Source organism: Carica papaya, chromosome 9, assembly GCF_054855325.1.
Source record: "Carica papaya isolate Zhongbai chromosome 9, ASM5485532v1, whole genome shotgun sequence".
NCBI classification, from domain to species: Eukaryota; Viridiplantae; Streptophyta; class Magnoliopsida; order Brassicales; family Caricaceae; genus Carica; species Carica papaya.
Window position 1 is genome coordinate 34,752,415 of NC_142317.1, and position 20,224 is coordinate 34,772,638.

Genomic DNA, 20,224 nt, shown 5'->3' on the forward strand with positions numbered 1-20,224 from the left:
CTCTCTGTCATTAATGGAGATTTGTAAAGTATTTGCAGAAGAAAAATACAATGACCCCAGTATTTACAGCAAATTACTTGATTGACCATAAATTATTGTTTATTTGCAAAGTTTATTCTAATACATACCAACTTGGCAGTGAGAGTACAACATGATCTGGTATCTTTCTTGCACTGTAACCGTCTTTTACGGACTAATGCAATAACCAAAAAGGCCGTAACTTTACTTTCCTCAAGGAGGCTGCAGTCTGAAGGTTTATCAATGGCGACCTTCAGCAGAGCCAAGTCTCTACTTCGTTTATCGAAGCAAAAACCTATACTAATGTCTTCTCCCTTTCAACCTTCAGTATCGATACTACGGGGTTTTTCTTCGTTGCAAGGCTCGTCCGATTTTGAGGTTAAGCTTTTCTTCTTCTATTTCGTTCTCTAACTCTTTTCGCTTAAGTTTCTAGTTTTTGATCATTTGAGTTCAAGAATCACACGTGACTGTTCACTGTTTGAAAAATTGTGAACTTGGTATCTGTGATTTTTTACCGGTCGGTAAAGAGTGGCTTGCATAGTAGATTTTGGGTATGTGCTTTTTCTTGTTTGAGGTTAATTAGAAGAGTCATGTTGGATGCATTTTGGAGGAATGATACAAGTTTTCCTTTGTCATGGATAATGAGATAACTGTTCGTTCTATGGCTAAGAGTTCATGTGTATGTAATAAGAAAATCTATATAATCAAGTGTTAATTTTGTCATCCCTTTGAGTTGATTGAATTGCTAATTTCTTTGCAATATTACCTCCAGTTTCCATTGAATTATAATCTTTTGCCCCGTTTCAGTTCCCTTTTTTGATCAAATTCTGTGTTTATATGAATAAACTTGTAACTTCATTTTTGTGTTTGAGTCATCTCCTGTTCCACCTTGAACTTACTCAGCGGTGGATTTCCGGTTCTTAATTTCAGAAGTTGAAAATGGAAATTTCATTACCACAAAATTTAAGGAAACTAATCAAAAATTTAATCATAGGAATTAAATAATAAAAATTGAACTAAATGGATATTTAGAGCTTCTGATTTATTAATGTGAAGAATAGTTGAATGTGTATTTTTATTGAATATTATAGCCCTTTAATATGCGAGTTTTCTATCAGCTACCCTTTTTATTTCTACTTTCAGCTAGGTATTGATGGTTAAGTGGGTGTTCTTCATTTTCTCTTTTTATTATGGATAGGGGACTATTATGCTTCCTTTTTCATCTTTAGTTATTTTTTTACGGCTTGTTTTTTCCTACATTAATTATGAATTGTTTCGTTGATGTGTTACAGAGTATTGGATTCATAGGGCTTGGAAACATGGGGTCGAGAATGGCCAAAAATCTCATTAAAGCTGGATACAAAGTTACTGTTCATGATGTGTAATACATTTTACATTTTCTTGCATTCGGATTATGCTTGCTTTCTAAATGTTTCATTGATGTATTACAGTTGTAAGTAAATGTGCGTAGAAAGATATTCCAATGTAATTTTTAGTGGGGAGTTCCATTTCTTTACGTAATAAATTTAATGATCATCTTTTGTCTCTACTTTGAATTGTATTAGCACGTTTTGCTTTAATTCAGAAACCGTGATGCCATGAAGAAGTTCTCTGACATTGGAGTTTCCACGAAAGAGACACCTACTGAGGTTGCAGAAACAAGTGAGATTGTAATTACAATGTTGCCCTCATCGGCTCATGTGAGTTTATGATAACAGTTTCATAACTGAAAATCTCATCTTGCATTTATTATTGTTTAATACAGCACTGATTTCTTAATCTAGTTGAAGAGATTGTTTGTGCGTTCTGTTTCCACCACCTTCGCAGTTTATTTGTTTACAGAATAAGGACAAAACTGATTGTCCTTGTCAGTATCAGTAAGTATAAGTTTCATATGTAAAAATAGTTAATGTAAAAATAGTTTTTGTGTAGAATGAAGAATATAGTTTATTGAGTTATATTACATGAGAGGGGTATACTCTAATTCAATTATATTTCAGGACTCCTAGTTGTCTCTAGTTTGAGCTTTAAATTGGCAAGACAGTTCAAATGGTCAAAGTTGTTTACTTCTGTTGTTCTTTTCTTTTTCTTGGTTGTTCACAGATGTCCACGTGATCATTACATTTGCTTTCCTTAGGTATTGGATGTCTATAATGGGCCAAATGGTTTACTTCATGGAGCGAATCTCCTGGGACCAAGGTTGTTAATAGATTCGTCTACTATTGATCCCCATACATCAAGAAAGCTCTCTGCAGCTGTATCTAATTGCAATTTAAAAGAAAAGAAAGGTACACTAACACTACCAATCCGAATGTTCTTTTAGAATAATCAGTAACTGAATTTTCATGCTCATTCTAGCATTAGACATGCATAACTTACCATCGACTTCATCAGAGGTTTTATTTTTCTATCATTTTGAAATTTTACAATTTGACAATGTACTCTCACTTACTTAAGAAGTTGTAGTGATGTCGAGATCTCATTGATATTGGAGGTTGTTGGGAATATTGGAGATAATTGTGCAAATAGTGCTAACAAATAAGAAAAGAAACGGGAAAGAAATGTGTTTATATATATATATATATATTTCTTGTATGAAATGAATTACAAAGTGAAAGTATTTATACATGTAAGAGATGATTTTTAACCGTAAACATTTCTACAGTTATTAATTATTTATATTATATACCATTTAAATATTAGTACATTTTAATAATACTAATGTAAACCAGTAGATGATGAATTTTCTTCATTTTCTAACACTCCTTCTTGAAGAAATTCATTTGAACACAAAGTTTATCTCAGAAGAAATCAAACTTCATTTTTGAAAGTGTTTTGGTGAATATATCGGCTAGCTGTTCTTCTGAGCTGCAATGAATTAGATTGATCTTCCCTTCATTTTTAGCTTCTCGAACGAAATTATATTTGATTTTGATATGTTTAGTCTTTCTATGTTGAACTGGATTCTTTGCAATAGCTATTGCTGACTTGCTATCGCAAAACATCTTTATGGGTTGTTTTTGAGTTACACCAATTTCAGATAAAATCCTTCTATATTGCCTGATTTGCAGCGGCACATACTGCTATATACTCAGCTTCAGCAGTTGATTGAGCCATAGTATCTTGTTTTTGACTGAGCCAAAAAAACACACCATTTCCACTAGAAAATACATAGCCTGAAGTACTCTTTATATCATCCAAAGATCCAGCTCAATCATTGTCTGAATACCCAATCAACTCTAAGTTTTCAATAGGATTGTACCAAATTCCATAGTTCGAAGTTCCTCTTAGATAGCGAAAAACTCTTTTAGCTGCTTGCAGATGTGTTTGGGTTGGCTTCTGCATAAATTTGGATAACATACTTACATCATACATCATGTTTGGCCTTGTGGCTGTTAGGTATAATAAACTACCAATCATATTTCTGTACTACTTCATATCAGCTTCTCCAAAGTCATATTCTTTAGTAAATTTATCATTTTGAGTCAATGGTATTGAAATAGGCTTACTATTTTCCATTTTAAACTTTTTTAAAATATTGATGGTGTATTTCTTCTGACATATGAAGATCCTTTCATCTGTTTGATTGATCTCCATACCAATAAAATAATTCATCATGCCAAGATCAATCATCTCAAACTGCTTCATTATATTTTGCTTGAATGCTTTTATCATAGATGAGTTGTTTCCTGTAATAATAAGGTCATCCACATAAAGTGAGATGATAATGATATTTGCTCATTCTGGCTTTATATATAGAGTTGCTTCATTCGGACTCCTTCGAAACCCTTGTTGAATGAAGTACCCATCAATCCGACTATACCATGCCCGAGGAGCTTGCTTAAGACCATATAACGCTTTTTAAACCTTAAAACATTGTCTTCTTTCCCCTTGATCTCAAATCCTAGGGGTTGTTCAATATAAATTTCTTCTTGAAGAAACTCATTTAGAAAAGGGGATTTCACATCAAATTGGTAAATCTTCCATCTTCTTTGTGTTGACAGAGTAACAATAATTCTAACTGTATCTTGTCTTGATACTGGGGAAAAAGTCTCATTATAATCCACCCTAAATTGTTGTGAATATCTTTTAGCTACCAGTTTGGTTTTGTGCTTTTGAATTGAACCATCTGGATTAACCTATCTTGAATATCCATTTTACACCAATAACACCTTTGTTTGATTTGGTTTGTAGTTCCCACGTCTGGTTCTTCTCGATCATGCGAATTTCCTCATTAATGGCATTTCTCCATTCTTCATGTTGAGATGTTTTTTCATAGCAATTTGGTTTATGAGTTACAAAACAACAAAACTCACATTGTTTAACATTAGGATCAGAAATTTATTAAGTATCTCTATATAACTCTGACAATCTTCGAAACTTCTTAGGTGGTGTATCAAATAAACTATCATACTCATATCTTGGAGAATCAGTGTCATCTGAGCTACTATTGGATTCTTCATAAGAATGTTGACCTGATTGATTAACTGGTGTTGATGTTGGTGAGGAAACTTCTTGTTGAAATGGTTGAGTTATGACATACTTCCTATCAATATCATTATGTTCCCAATTCCAAGAAGCATTTTAATCGAATACAACATCTCTATTAACTTGAACTTTGCAAGTGTATGGGTTGTACGCTCTATATCCTTTTGACTGAGAACTGTAGCCAAAGAAGATCCCCTTTTGTGCTTTATCATCAAGCTTGTGTCATTTTTCCTTTGGTACATAGATGTAGCAAATACACCCAAATACTCTTAAATGACTTACAGATGGTTTATGTCCAGACCATGCTTCAAAAGGTGTACATCCTTCAACTGCCTTCGTAGAAAGCCGATTTTGGAGATAAATTGATGTATATACTTCTTCAGCCCAAAACTTGTTAGGTAAACCTTTATTCTTCAGCATCGATCTTGCCATTTCCATTACAATTCTGTTCTTCCTTTCTGACACACCATTTTATTGTGTGATATATGGAATAGTAAGTTGATGTATACCTTCCTCATCACAAAAATTGTTGAATTTTGAGGACGTATACTCCTTTCCATTATTACTTATGAGATTCTTAAGTTGGCAGGAACTTTCTTTTTCAACAAATTTCTTGAATTTGCAGAAAGTTTTGAAGACTTCAGATCGATCTTTCATGAAATAGACTTATGTCATCCGAGAGTAGTCATCAATAAATAAGATGAAATACCTGCTATTGTCAAGTGAAGGAGTTCTCATAGGATCACATACATCAGTATGTACTAACTCGAGTTTCTTTGATGCTCTCCATGCTTGTCCTACTAGAAATGATTGTTTTGTCATTTTCTCCACTTGGCAGCCATCACATATGCCACTTGTCTCTGATATGACAGGAAGACCTTTCATCATATTTTTCTATGAAAGTAGCTTTAAATTTCGTAAGTTACTGTGTCCGAAGTGTTTATGCCGTAACCATACTACCTCCTCAATCTGAGCATACGCAATTTTTTCCTTTACAACTATTGCCATTGTATAGGAAAACATTTCTGTTGTATTTTCACGCAAGCAATTGAGTTTCCTTTTGGATCGAATATTGAAAAAGAGCCATCCTTGAACTGAAGAGAGTACCCATTCTGTATCATTTGAGGAACACTAAGTCAATTTTGATCTAAATCAAGGACATATAGAACATTTTTTATTAATTTTGTGCCTTTCTTTGTCTGTACCGCAACGGTACCTCTGCCTTCAGATTTTATTATAGCTCCATTGCCCATTTTGATAGGAACTCTAACTGAAGTATCTATTTCGCTAAATGCATTTGAATACTTGGTCATATAATTAGTGCATCCACTATCAATAAGTCAAGCATCCTTCTGACTAGGTATGTTCTGACAAGCATAAAATAGACGATCTTCTTCATTTATAGTCTCAGACACGCTTGCTTATTGCCTTTTAAATCTGCATTCGTGCTCCATCTGACCAAATTTTTTGCAGAAATTACACTGTAGCTTTCCTTTATGCCAACAATTCCTTTCTTTATGATTTTGTTTTTTCAAATTTTACAATAAAATTTACCTTTCTTTTCTCCTTCTTTGTTGTTCCCCGAATTGTATTGCCTCGGACCTTTGTTTTTATTTGATCTTGAGGATGAAAGTTTATGCTTCGACTGGAAGGCTCCTTCTAAAGATGTTTCATGTCTTCTTGACATCCTGTTTTCATGAACTTGAAGAGAACCAATAAGTTCTGATATGGTTGACATCGATAGGTGTTTTGATTCCTCTATAACAGTTACTGCCATTTCAAACTTTTCTGCCAAATTGACCGACATTCTCTCCACTACTCGTTGATCAATAATGTTATCACCAGATGCTTTTAGTTGATTTACCAGCTCTATTACTCTTGAAGAATAATCTTTGATGGTTTCTCCATCTGTCATTTTTAAATTATCAAACTCACATCTTATCGATTGAAGTTTGACAATTCTTGTCTTTTTTTGTTCGTTCAAATTCATTCTTCAAGATATCACACGTCTCTTGTGCTGAAGTGGCTTTCATTATACGTGAAAATATTGTATCTGAGGCGGTAAGATGAATTTTGGCTAACGTTTCTGCATTCTTTTTTGGCTAATTTATGGTAACTGGAGTTGATGTATTAGAGTTACCCTCAACTTCTGGTATACCATTTTCTACTACTTCCCATAAGCCAAATGCATGTAAGATAGCTTTCATTCTAATACTCCAATATCCATAGTTTTCTCCATTGAAAAGCGGAACGACTTGTTGCTGGGTTGTGCTTGTGAAAGCTATAATTTATATTATGGAAATTGTACTATAACCTTCTTGATCATTGTGGCTATGATACCACTTGTTGGAAATATTGGAGATAATTGTGCACATAATGCTAACAAATAAAAAAAGAAACGGAAAATAAATATGTTTATATATATATATATTTCTTATATATTTGTTATATGAAATGAATTACGAAGTGAAAGTATTTATACAAGTAAGAGATGATTTTTAAACGTAAACGTTTCTATAATTATTAATTATTTATATTATATACCATTTAAATATTAATATATTTTAATAATAGTAATGTAAACGAGTGGATGATGAATTTTCTTCATTTTCTAACAGAGGTGCACCTAGGTTTTGAGGCTAAGCCTACCACATAGTCTAGTACATTGACTACCTTTAGGTCAATTGACCTCTAACAATTTCCACATTCTCTAGTTGCCTCATAAATATTACCATGTTTAGGTTTTTGTGCATATTAGAAATTATGCAGATGTATTTGACTTATGTTTAGATAATTTTGTCATTCAAAATTGACATTTTTAAGTTCTATGTATACAAAAACTATTCTCTTCTTTGTTAATAGAATGGAACTGGTACATTAGTACTTTAATGCTTTGGTCTTGCAGTGCATTTGCACTGCACCTGCACCTTGCGTCGACTGGAGTCCTGAAGAAAAAGAGCTTCATTACTAATGCAGCTGCATTGCACTGTGTTTGAGGTCATTCATCTGTTTTTTTTTGTAAAGTGAAAATAACATAGGACCAACCTACTGACAGGAAGGTGCCCCAACACTACCAATCAGAATATGTTTAAGCTTAATTTTCAAGAGGAACGGTTTTCTGGGAGTTTCCACATAAACTATATTCTTAAGCTTAATACATGTTGGACTTGATTTCCTTATTTCCTTCTCATTTTAACGGTGTTTAGTATCTTGCTGTTAGTTTCTTGGGAAAAACCTGTCATGTTGGATGCTCCTGTATCTGGAGGTGTTCTTGCTGCAGAAGCTGGTACACTTACTTTCATGGTATGACTTCACCACTAGCACCCCGCTGCATAGAATAATGTTTCAATGACCTAATGGTCATTTGGAGTGAAAAAGCAATTTTGTTTGCGTCATTGTCAGTTTTCTCCTAGATATATTGATATTGGCTTTATTTAATCTTACAATCTTGATTTGTTAAATGGTTGAGAATTGATTATTCAATTACTAATATCCATGCTTCTAATGGACCCAAATCCCCAATCCGAGTTCATTTAAGCTGGAACATAAATATTTTCGATGAAGTTCACCAGCACTAATGTGAATTCTACAACATCATTATTAGTATTCCATAATATATAAATATCTTTCAAGTCTCCAAAAAAAAAAAAAAAATGTCTTTCGAGGTGATAGTGCTCCCTAACAGGATTGTAGTTTAAGTGGTAAAATACTCAAGTATTCTTTTTCCTTTTTTTTTCCCCTGGGTGATCAAGGGTTCAAACCCTTATGCAGTGTTAATCCATCTTTCTAGCCACAATGGTACAGGATGTTTCTGCTTGTATTTTGGTGGAGCTACAGTGATAAACTCGATCTTTCCACAATGATGGTTTAACCCGCACATTTTTTCAATATGTGGGAACTCTTCTGATCGTGCTCAAGGAAAGTTCTATGTTTGTCATCCTTTCCCAGCATTTTTGATCCTTCGAAATAATACGTAGGAGTTTTCTATTGATTTATATTGTCTAGATATTATGTTTGATTCTTGGAATTTTTGGCTATTTTGTGTGTCTCATTTTAATAAGGTCGTATGGATGAGCATGTTTATACTTGTGGTATCTGTAGAATAAAATGCAGTTGTAGGTTGTCAAAAAATAAGCTATGCTATTTTGGTTATATGTAACTTATTAACCTAAGATGGCATGTCAATCAGGTTGGTGGCCCTGAAAATGTTTATCTGGCTGCAAAAACTATATTCTTTTCAATGGGAAAGAACATAATTTATTGTGGTGGAGCAGGAAATGGATCAGTAAGTACTTTCCTTGTTGTTTTGGTTCTCTCTAGATAGAATTTACACGAATGATGAATTAAGGATACTGAATATCATCTTTTACATTTTGGTTAGATGTAACTTTTTGGCCAGCCCATACTTGTTCTCTTTTTCTCATTGTTGTAGTTCTCTCTAGATGGGACTTATATGAATGATGAATTAAGGATAGCGAATATCATCTTTTACATTTTGGTAAGATGTAATTTTCTCTTGGGGCTAAGCCCATGTGGTCTGGTCTGCATACAGTATCATCCATGACATATACTTTGATCAATTTATTCCTTAGATTCCTTTATCCTTTGCTAGTCATTTCACTGGAAGTGCATTCTTGGGTGGCTTGGTGCCAAGTTTCGGTCTCCTTTCTTTCCTTTGTTTACTTTGAAGATTCAATTCAAGACTTGGTTACTAATTTAAATAAATCTAATGATAAGTAAAATATAAGTCACGGTAACTTACTGCACTATCAAGTTATCTTATATTTCTCTTTCATAGGCTTGTTTCAGTTGCATGTATCACTGAACTTTCCAGAATCTCTTTCTATGATGTACTTTGCATGGATGCATCTCTTAGGCAGCAAAGGTGTGCAACAATTTGGCAATGGCTGTGAGTATGCTTGGTGTATCAGAAGCCCTTGCTCTTGGCCAATCACTGGGAGTCTCTGCCAGTACTCTGACAAAAGTCTTTAATACTTCGAGTGCTCGATGCTGGAGTAGGTATCAATACTTATCTAGTGTCTCATTTGTTAATGGCATTCTATATTTTCCCTTCAATTAACATGAAAAAAGAAGTGCCAGCTCTTGAACCAGCTCTTTTAGATTACAATAATGGCTGTCGAAGGAAATTAGTTGCATTTTATAATGACATGGTTTCAGATAAGGTCACTAAAACTTACATATTTCGTTAACTGTTAGGTTCAATAAACACGTATATTGAAAATTATTTTCAATAAATCTAACATTGAAAATGTACAAGCCTCGGTAATTTATTGTACCTTCTCTCGTGCAGATTGAAATACATTTGCATAAAAATAGTTTTGGATGAAGCTGACTGGAGACTCTGAAACCTCATTAACTTGCCAAAATATCATGAACAGTTAAATTTGGAATTGGGAAACTGCACTATGGAGTTTCCCTTTGCCAGTTTACCTCGTCATTTTTCCTCTAAGATTTCATTATTAGCTTAAAGATTTCATTACTCACATAGGAATCAGATGTATATTGCACATCTATGGGATATTTTTCCATTATCCATCTGATTTTGTAAGGTTGATGGTGGTCTTAAATGAGAGAGAAGGTAGAAAGTAATTATGTACCACTTCTCCTTGATGCTTCTCAAAGTTGATATCTGTATATTTTTTCCTTGGAACTGGTTCATTGATTTTCAAGGATATGTCCAACATGACAGTGATAGTTATAATCCTGTACCTGGAGTGATGGGAGGAGTGCCCTCTTCAAGGAACTATGACGGTGGGTTTTCATCTAAACTAATGGTAAGCAGTTGACTATGAATTCTCATATCTTCTTCTGAAGGCTTGATTATATTCTACATCTTGCTCCATGAAATTTTATGTCTGCATGCTAAGGCTTTATCAGTTAACTCAATGGGTTAGAGGACACTGGAAGATTATTTAAAAGGAAAATTACTACCGCAGTCGAGTCTTATTTATACTTCCCCTTCCAATAAAAAAAGCTGACATTCATTTCTCTTTGTGAACTTGAAAAATACGTATCACTGTCATTAAAAATAAGCTTAGATTCATTTGCATATCTAATCATTCAGAAAAATAAGTTTAATATTTTCTATAGTGAACTAATTTGCTGCATTTTTGATGTGATTATGTTTCTACTATTGTTTTTATCATTTCTTGAATCAAGTATGAGGACAAACACTCGTTCTTTGTATGATGCAGGCCAAAGATTTAAACCTTGCTGCGGAATCTGCTAAAGAGGTTGGTCTTAGATGCCCACTGATCTCTCAAGCACAAAAAATGTAAGTACCCTAGACACGACCTTAAGTCTCTCTATCTCTCTTATGTGTAGAAATGCGTACTTTGTATGCATCTGCTGCCACAAGGGCAGCTGAGTACTCAATACTCAACCTTCATCCATCCAAAACGACAAAGTTTTAAGACACAAAAATCACAGTTCAGTTTTAAACAATGTAATTTCATGAGTATGAGAAACATTTTAGTCACTATTTTCATTCAGTCTCTCTCCTTAAAGAATTAGTTTTCGTCTGTTTTCCGAGTTCTCTCCTTTCCAGATTTTCCCTTTGCACATCTCAACAGTTTTCCATCTATTTCCCTGTGTTACTGATTTGACTGGATCTCACCTGTGTTACATTTCAGAAGGATTCACATATTTGTGTTCTGTCTATCTCTTTAACACTATTTTTCCAGTTCTCGAATTATAACAACCATATAAATATATTTCCAAAGTGGAAAGGGTAATCATATGTTAGCTTCATTTTTTTATATATAAAAGATATGGTAGTTCAACTCTTGGTATAATTAATTTAACCTTTAAAAAAAACCCTTGATTTAGTTAGATACCAAAGTTACTTTCTTCAATCATGGACTTACATGCTACTTGTAATTTTTTGTGAGCATTATACATAGTCTATGGGATTATTTGCTTGGCCAGTAGGCATTCCCTACATGTAATCTAGTAACTTGCTGTTAAACCCCCTCCATGGATTAGCTCATGGATCAATGAACAAGTTTGGTTTTTGCAGATACACAGATATCTGCAGCAGTGGTCATGATTCAGAGGATTTCTCCTGTGTTTTTCGCCATTATTACAATGGCAAGGATGAGATTAACTAACTAGTAATTGCTTCTAGAATAGCAGTAAGTAACTCAGAGGAAACTTCAAAAATAAAAATGACTCTCTCCTTTATGATGTACGTGGATGGTTTCATGTTGACACAGACGTACTATACCTTATCACTGACCATTAGAGACAGCGAACCAGATGAAATTGTGTTTACCCATCTAAAATGTATTGTATCTAGCAACTATACTCTACTTTTTAAAGTTAAGCAACTAATTACTGTACTGTTTGTACTCTGTTATTTACTCTGGAAGAACATATCTTAGAGACATAAATCTCACTATCAGTAGCATGAAGGATACCGACAAGTAGATGCAGCCATTGTAAAACAGATGCATATAACTATCTTCTTCTCCGTATTACAAGGCATAAATCTCATTGTCATACAACCTAATTAATAAGACTGTAGAAAGAAGATAATATTCCTTTTAATCTTCAATCTACAATATGCATATATATACATATATATATATGTATAGGGAGCAACTGTACAAACAGCCATATCTCAATAAACATTCTACCTTTCCTTAGGTGGTGGGTAGCCGGATTCCAGCCTTTCGGATATCATCACGGCCGCTTGTCATCATTCGCACACGTGGTGTCTAATTGCTTCGGCACCGCTTGACACGTGTAAACACTGGAACGCTATTAATTCACGTCACGCTGGTTTCCCGATGCATGTTGTATGCATACACGTTATATATATATATATATATATACATATGTATATAAACCAGCTCTTAACTTTATGCACATAATTGTTAGTAGTTTTTCAACTTTGAAGGGGATAATATGAAGGTAGTTTTCGAGCTTCACGCTGGTTTCCCGATGCATCTTGTATGCATAAACGTTATATGTATATATATACATATGTATATAAACAAGCTCTTAACTTTATGCACATAATTGTTAGTAGTTTTGAACTTTGAAGGGGATAATATGAAGGTAGTTTTCGAGCTTCACGCTGGTTTCCGGATGCATGTTGTATGCATACACGTTATATATATATATACACATATGTATATAAACAAGCTCTGAACTTTATGCGCATAATAGTTGGTAGTTCTTCAACTTTGAAGGGGATAATATGAAGGTAGTTTTCGAGCTTCACGCTGGTTTCCCGATGCATGTTGTATGCATACACGTTATATGTATATATATACGTATGTATATAAACAAGCTTTTAACTTTATGCACATAATAGTTGGTAGTTTTTCAACTTTGAAGGGGATAATATGAAAGGTAGTTTTCGAGCTTCACGCTGGTTTTCCGATGTGTATTATGTACTACGTTTTATACATGTATGTTATATATATACATACATATATAAATATAAATGTATATAAACAAGCACTTAACTTTATGCACATCATACTTAATAGTTTTTCAACTTTGAAGGGGATAATATGAAGGTAGTTTTCGAGCTTCATGCTGATTTCCCGATGTATATTATGTACTACGTTTTATACATGCATGTTATATATATACATACATATATATATATATATAAATGTATATAAACATTTATATATTATATATATAATTTGTTGGTTGCAGAGATTAGTGGAGGAAATTCAATTCGCTGGTGAGAAGGTATGCATCTTTAATTCCTCAACTTCATCTCTCTTGTATTCTGCTTGCACCTTTTTCTTATTCTTTTTTTTCCATTTTTGTTAATTTTCACATCTTGTAATTCTCATATATATGTGCAACTAGCCAAATATATACATATATATATATATATATATTATCTGGTATATATACATTCTTTTATATTTATGATAATGACTATATGCATAAGTATTTTCCAAATATAGAAAACAGTTTGATGTGCAGGATGATATGTAATTTTTTTTAATTATTTTACCAAAATTAAATAGGAATTTAATGAAAAAATAATACTGTGTTTATACTTTTATTATATTTTATTTACTTAATTTATAAATTTTAGTTGCTAATTAACAAATTTAAATACACATTTTTAGATGGGACAATGGCTCTCTTAACAAAAAGGTGGACTAATCTAATATTTTGTTCTAAAGTAAATGTATATACTGTATTACATTTGTGCAGTTTCTAATTCCAGTTCTTAGTTAAATTTTATGTTGGTCTTGTTTGTTAAGGTAATGCATAGTTTATACATCTTTAATATTCTTTCTCATGCTTGCTCTTTTTAATTCTAGCCTAGAAGAAATGACCATGGTGACTGTATATTCAGTTAACGTGTACATATATATATACATTTTGATGGCTGGTAAGAGGGTATTAGAGGTATATTCACAGTACTGTGTATGCAGGAGGAGACTGAACCTGCAGATGAAGAAGAAGAAGAAGATGATGATGATGATGATGATGAAGAACAGCCTTTAAGTCCAAAAGTGAGCCATGGATATGATTTGGTGAAAGGAAAAATGGGACATGGAATGGAAGATTATATCGTGGTTGAAACTAGGCGTGTCAATCGGCATCAACTGGGATTATACGCGATCTTTGATGGTCATTCGGGTTCTCAAGTTGCTGAATATTTGCACACACATCTCTTTGATAACATATTATCTCAGGTTTTCTTTAATCTTAAGATATTGTAGTTCAATTTTTAGATTGTAAAATTAGTCATAACGTATACATTTTGATGCATAATTGAATTATTTTTAACAGTATTTTCAATGATTTGATACGTTATTGTCAATTCAATCTCAGCCTGCTTTCTGGACAAACCCAAAGCAAGCTATCAAGAGAGCCTACAAAGTTACAGACGACGAGATCTTGAAGAATGTTGCTGGTTTCCGAGGAGGCTCCACAACAGTTACTGCAATACTTATAGACAGAAAGACACTAATTGTCGCAAGTGTTGGCGATTCTCGAGCAATCTTATGCACAAATGGGAAAGCCAAACAAATAACCACAGATCATGAACCTGAGAAAGAGAGAGATTTGGTTGAGAGCAAAGGTGGATTTGTATCTCAAAAGCCTGGTGACTGACTTATTTCCTTAAATATATTCTTTTTTTACCTTTTGTCCTTTTTCGGGTTGATTACTAAGTATTTGGTATCTTTACAGGAAATGTCCCACGTGTGGATGGGCAACTAGCGATGACAAGAGCATTCGGAGATGGAAAACTAAAGGATCATATCACGTCGAAACCAGATGTGAGAAGTGAAGTGATTGATGAGGATACTGAATTGATCATTTTGGCAAGTGATGGCCTGTGGAAGGCAAGATATTGTAGAGTTTCGATTTAATAAAACATAACCTGCTGCATTCTTAACCATTTCCGATGAGAAGTCATGTTAATAGCGAGCAAAATCACATTTTTTTCTGCAGGTTATGTCAAACCAGGAGGCTATCGATTGCATTAAAGATGCTAAAAATGCGCAGGAAGCATCTGAAAAGTTGATCGAAGAGGCATTGTCTAGAGATAGTAAAGATGATATATCTTGCATAGTTTGTATCTTTCAGCTGATCTAGTTCGTATAAACTTAATATTACAAGCAAGTTCCTGGGTGAGTTGAAGTCGAGATTTGAAGTTCTGTTATTATTCGTTCTTGTTTGATTACTTTCAAGAGCAGAAATATCTGGAAACAATTGATGAAGGATGTTAGTTTTTTCCACAACCTAAATTTCTTGCCCAGTTGTTTCATTATTTCCTATTTAGTAAGAAAGCTCGGCTATGCATATATTCTGGGATTTATGTAATTTTTCAAGATTATATCTAAAGAATTTGTTCCTAAGATGCCATAGAACATGCTTATGTATTTTGGAGGGAACCACTTCTCCACATGATTTACATAAACGGTAACCACATATATTGTACACTTTTCCACACACTATATTAAGGGTAACACAGCCTCTATCTTTTCATTTAGTATATAATGGGAAAGATGCAATTGACAGTAACGATGGAATGAACATGAAGTGATTCATGGAATGAGCATGAAGAGACTAAAATGCTTATACCGAACCTGATCCTTTGTCTGCAGTTCCGTATAATGATTCATGGACTGTCTGGAAGTAGAGTTATTTCTGTGAAAACCTTCAACCTGTTTCTCCTCGTCATGCTTATGTTCTTCCCAGTAAAGGAATCTTTTTCTTTCAAGGGCAAAGAATTGCTGTCGCCTCCGAAATATAAAGATCGACGAGCTGTAGGATTTCTAGATGAAACAGCATTTCCAGATGTACCATTATATCCATCTTTCTGATAAAATGATTTCAGCTCTTGTCCTGCAGCTTCTGTCTGACTCAATGGATAATAAGGGCTTTGATACATCAAGTTGGTATCCAGATTTTCGTCACTAAATTTTTCTTCTTCTTCTTTGCTCTTCAAACCATCAAAATATTTACTTGGAGTATCTCCACAAACTAATTCTTTATACATTTCTTCGTCTTCTTCTGCAATATCAGCCCAACTCTTCTTAGCTTTATCCTTTAAATTTTCTGGGTTTTCATCAACTGGTTCTTCTTTCTGATTTTTGTACTCAAACGATAATTGTCTAGGAGAACTATCAACCATATTCTCTCCCCATTTTCCTCTCTGATCTTCATTAATCCCCAATGAAACTCTTGGTTGTGTAAGTAGAACTCCTGAATGAGACTCTACATTGTCATCGGTGCATGTTACTGGTTCTTCTATCAGATTTCCGGATGCATGCGAAAATGCATTCTCGGTTATTTTAGCTTGCTCAAATGACAATTTCCTAACCGAACTTCCACCCAAACTTTTTCCCAATCTTTCTCTATATTTTTCATCCTTCAAACCCCATGAGCATCTTCTTGGTTGTGTAAGTAGAATACCTGATTTCAGATTTCCGGATGCATGCGAAAACGCATTCTCGGTGATTTTATTTTGTTCGAATGACAATTTCCTAACCGAACTTCCACCCAAACTTTTTCCCCATATTTCTCTGTAATTTTCATCCTCCAAACCCCATGAGCATCTTCTTGGTTGTGTAAGGAAAATTCCTGATTTCCTTCTAGTACATGTTGAGTAGCTGTTATTCCCTAAACTTGCTTCAGTTTCTTTCCCATTCTGATTTCTCTTCATTCCGTCTGCAAAATTGGACATCTCCAATGAGCTTTCAGAACAACAACCATTGCTCCAATTATCCAAACCATTTTTGTCAGAGTTTGAGCTCTCATTGTCAACCACATAGAAACTGTCTTCAGATCTTCCATTTCGTTCATGTTGTGATTCTTTCTCTCTTAGAATTTGATAAGCGCGTTCAAATGATTTTGCGCACGACTCATCCATCTGTCTTTTCTTAGGCGAATCTCTTACAGCGAGAAGAAGTGATTTTGCTTCTGCAATTCTATTCATATGCATTAAACAAATTGCCAGATTGCATTGCTTGTTCTTATCAACCTCCAAGGACAAAGCTTTCCTGCAATTTTGCAACCATTCTCTTCAAAATTGTAGAATATGTGCCATCTCTAACTGGGGTTTTTTCTGGATATCTTGTCACTTTAAATTAAATAGAAGTAAAAAAGTCACCTGTAATATTGTTCTGCACTTCCATAATTATGCTGCTGAAGGTAAGCCCAGGCCAAGTTGCCTAAAATCCTGAACACCCAATACTGAAGTTAGATAGAAAATTAGCATCCAATATTTTCTGAAGATAACAAAATGAAGAACATATCCACCTTGATTTCTCTTGTTCAACAGTTATTTGAATCTTCTTTCCTTGAGACCTGGCTGTCTTTGTTCTCTTCCCACCAAAGGTTACACCTTCAATGTTCTTCAGTTTGTGTTGAAGGAGTTCAACCTCTTCTTCAATCCTTCTGGATCTCTGGGAAACCAGAAAGTAATATACGCAATTATCACATATATAAGGTTTCGGAATTTCCTTGACAAAGTAGTCTTCTTGATTGAGATTTTACTAATTTCCAAATGAACTAGTTAGTAGCAAGGACTGGTGCCTTACCTTGTAAAGTTCAACAAGCACATTATCTAGAGATTCCTGAGCATCGTAAGGACAGAGGTGGCGAAAAGATTTAATGGCCTCGATTGCTTCATCGGATCGATTCAATTGTTTCATCACGACTGCCATGTCTTTTAAGGCACTGTCAATTCTATCCCCAGCATTTATTGCAGCCCAGAATAAGGAAATTGCTCTGCCTGGATCTTTCTCTATCAACTGTTTTTTGCAAATTGAGTAAGCAGAATAACAAAAGGCAGAATGGATGAAGATGGGTTCAATTTCACAGTGAGAATTTCTAACTCCTCTAAGCCAAAGGTGCACTATCATAATCCAATATTTTCTCATACAACTTCCCTAGAAACAAACAGAGGGTTCGTGGCCGGGTAGACCTCCGTGGACAGTTAATTCCTTTCTTAGGAAGATTTTCAATGTATTACGTTACTATTTAGAAAACTAAAGGAGTTTAACCTAATGGGGTCAGCCAGTTTCAATTAATGAATAACTGAAGCAGAGAAGGAAAAGACAACCAGAGGGGAGAAAATCAAGAAATAAAGAAAATTTTCAATAAAGAAAAAAATCAAACACAAACCCTACAGAGATAAGAAGAAAAAGCAACAAACCCAGGAAAAAAAAAACCAAAAGAAAGAATCGCAGCAAAAGGAAAAACAGATTACCTGAACATGTTTAGCCCTGACATAAGGCGAGTCGCCAGCAGGCACCTTATGGACGACATGAAAGAGATCACCTTTATGCACTGGAGAAGAACTCTTCCTCTCCGACATCGGCATTACCAGAGAATCTCTCGGCCTTGAGTTCCACGTTGGCTGTGGCGTAGAGAATCCCCTTCCCAGCGGTTTCCTGTCGTTGGCCCACATTTCTTACGAGTACTCTTATCACTTTCTCGGGAAAATTTCCAGTACCCTTTTCTTGAAATCTCAAGAAACCGTTCCCGCTACTTGAAAACCAACCTACTTCCTCTTGTCTTATGGAGAAAACGAAATTCAGCGTTTGGTGATAAAAATCAATAGAGAAAGTTGTCACTTTCTTGGGAAAATGTTTGAAGCCTTACGATGAATCGCCAAGAAAGTGGTTCTAGCTGTAAGATATACTACTCCCCCCTCTCCGGGAGGAAAGAAAAAACTTCTCGGAATTTCTAAGAAAGAATTTTCACTTCGAGAATGAAAGATTTAAACGGAAACTGAAAGGGATTTGAGGGTACAAAATGATATCAGAACGGAGAGTGATGATGAGTGAGGAGAGAAAGTGAGAGAAAAATTCTGGAAAGAAAGAAACTAGCCGTTTTATAATAGCCGTTGGGCTTCGCAGACGGTTACGCATATCATGCGCGTGTTCTCACGCTCCTTTCTTAATTGATAATTTAAATATTTTTACCTACTTTTTTTTTTTGTTATATTTAGGGAAAAATTAGTGGTAGGTGTTACAAGTCAATAATATCATTTAAAAATTTATATGTTTCTTAAAAAAATTATTCCAAATAAAATTAAATTTATATTAAAATATAGGTCCCGGCAGATATAATCATATTTACGTCGTAAATTTTTAAGTAAAATATAATAACAATACGATAGAAAATTCAATATTAACAATAAAAAAAATAAAATACAACTTATAAGAATTTTATGTAAATTCACGATTTTTTTGGAGCTTCGTATAATTTTTATTTGTAGATTCCCACGAGATAATAACTTTAACATGAATATAAATTATAAATTTCAAAGATATCTTGAATTTGTAAGTCTACTCTCTATTAATTACAAAGTACCCTAATAGCTAGTTTTGCTAAACTAACTCCGAAAACACATTTCTTGGAGTTCAGTCTCGAGTTCTATTTCTTCACATATTCTAAAAATATTTCTAAACTTCTAATATGTTTCTCTCAATCATTGGACTTCACAATTCATATGTTTTATATAAAATTCATCCTCATTTGTATCGTATCATGAAATAAAATAGTTGTCATGATTTTAGTATATTTCTTTTGCATTCTTTAACCTAAAAAATATTACGTTGTAACTATGAATTTCTCATTCTCTTATGAAGGTATATCTAATTTGTTTGACTTGACTATTATAATTTTGATATATTTTAAAAAATTATCAATAAAGAATATATAACACGGTAGTTTCTTAATTGATATTTAATATTTAATTATTAAAAAATTATGTCAAAAATTAGTTTACTGTACGTATTACCAATAATCTTCTATACGTTTATCATAATATTAACTTTATTATTGTGTTGAAATCAACATTGCCTAAATTGTATGAATATGTACTAATCTTCCAAGACCTTGTAATATCTCTTTTCATGAATCACCTAAAATAGAGTATATTTTTTTAATAATATTCACAAATTTTGTATTATCAACATTATATACTTATTCAATTCATAAACATATTGCACAATTAGTGAGATTTTATCAAATAATATATAATAAATTTTCTTGATCACTTCTAATATTGTAATTATTCAAAAAAATTATGTCAAATCAAGATTCTCTAACTTCTGTTTCATATATAACTATTCTTGAATGATTTATTATATCTCTTATCATAAATAATATGAAATAGGATATTGATTTAAATAATATTTATAAATTCTTGTGTTACTAACATAATATGCATATTCAATTTATAAATTTCTTA

The 20,224-nt window shown here is 33.5% G+C and overlaps 3 protein-coding genes across 10 annotated transcripts; 2 read left to right on the forward strand and 1 right to left on the reverse strand.

The window, feature by feature from the left end:
* Positions 1-10: 10 nt before the first annotated feature.
* LOC110807635 (6-phosphogluconate dehydrogenase family protein) lies at positions 11-13,237 on the forward strand. Of its 5 annotated transcripts, XM_088211428.1 has the most exons (11): positions 11-396; positions 1,311-1,399; positions 1,604-1,718; positions 2,156-2,306; positions 7,727-7,809; positions 8,696-8,791; positions 9,383-9,521; positions 10,198-10,301; positions 10,722-10,801; positions 12,175-12,273; positions 13,201-13,237. In XM_088211428.1, exons 1-10 carry the CDS (start codon positions 262-264, stop codon positions 12,266-12,268), a joined length of 1,086 nt encoding a protein of 361 aa, XP_088067554.1. In that variant the 5' UTR covers positions 11-261; the 3' UTR covers positions 12,269-12,273; positions 13,201-13,237. The 5 variants fall into 5 exon arrangements, with proteins under 5 accessions (XP_088067554.1, XP_088067553.1, XP_088067556.1 ...); XM_088211427.1 differs by lacking the exon at positions 13,201-13,237 and having other exon boundaries at positions 12,175-12,405; XM_088211430.1 differs by lacking the exon at positions 13,201-13,237 and having other exon boundaries at positions 18-396; positions 9,383-9,525; positions 10,217-10,301; positions 12,175-12,405.
* Positions 12,929-15,376, forward strand: LOC110807636 (protein phosphatase 2C family protein). Of its 4 annotated transcripts, none has more exons than XM_088211431.1 (5): positions 12,929-13,236; positions 13,941-14,204; positions 14,344-14,617; positions 14,704-14,858; positions 14,968-15,376. In XM_088211431.1, the coding sequence occupies exons 1-5, from the start codon at positions 13,072-13,074 to the stop codon at positions 15,109-15,111; spliced, it is 1,002 nt and encodes a 333-aa protein (XP_088067557.1). In that variant the 5' UTR covers positions 12,929-13,071; the 3' UTR covers positions 15,112-15,376. The 4 variants fall into 4 exon arrangements, with proteins under 4 accessions (XP_088067557.1, XP_088067560.1, XP_088067559.1 ...); XM_088211434.1 differs by lacking the exon at positions 12,929-13,236 and adding an exon at positions 13,628-13,657 and having other exon boundaries at positions 13,939-14,139; XM_088211433.1 differs by lacking the exon at positions 12,929-13,236 and adding an exon at positions 13,634-13,657 and having other exon boundaries at positions 13,939-14,204.
* LOC110807633 (protein POLLENLESS 3-like) lies at positions 15,377-18,826 on the reverse strand. Its single transcript, XM_022032805.2, has 5 exons — positions 18,233-18,826; positions 17,562-17,774; positions 17,281-17,426; positions 17,132-17,200; positions 15,377-17,021 (listed from the first exon to the last, which is right to left on the reverse strand). Exons 1-5 carry the CDS (start codon positions 18,431-18,433, stop codon positions 15,638-15,640), a joined length of 2,013 nt encoding a protein of 670 aa, XP_021888497.2. The 5' UTR covers positions 18,434-18,826; the 3' UTR covers positions 15,377-15,637.
* Positions 18,827-20,224: the final 1,398 nt, after the last annotated feature.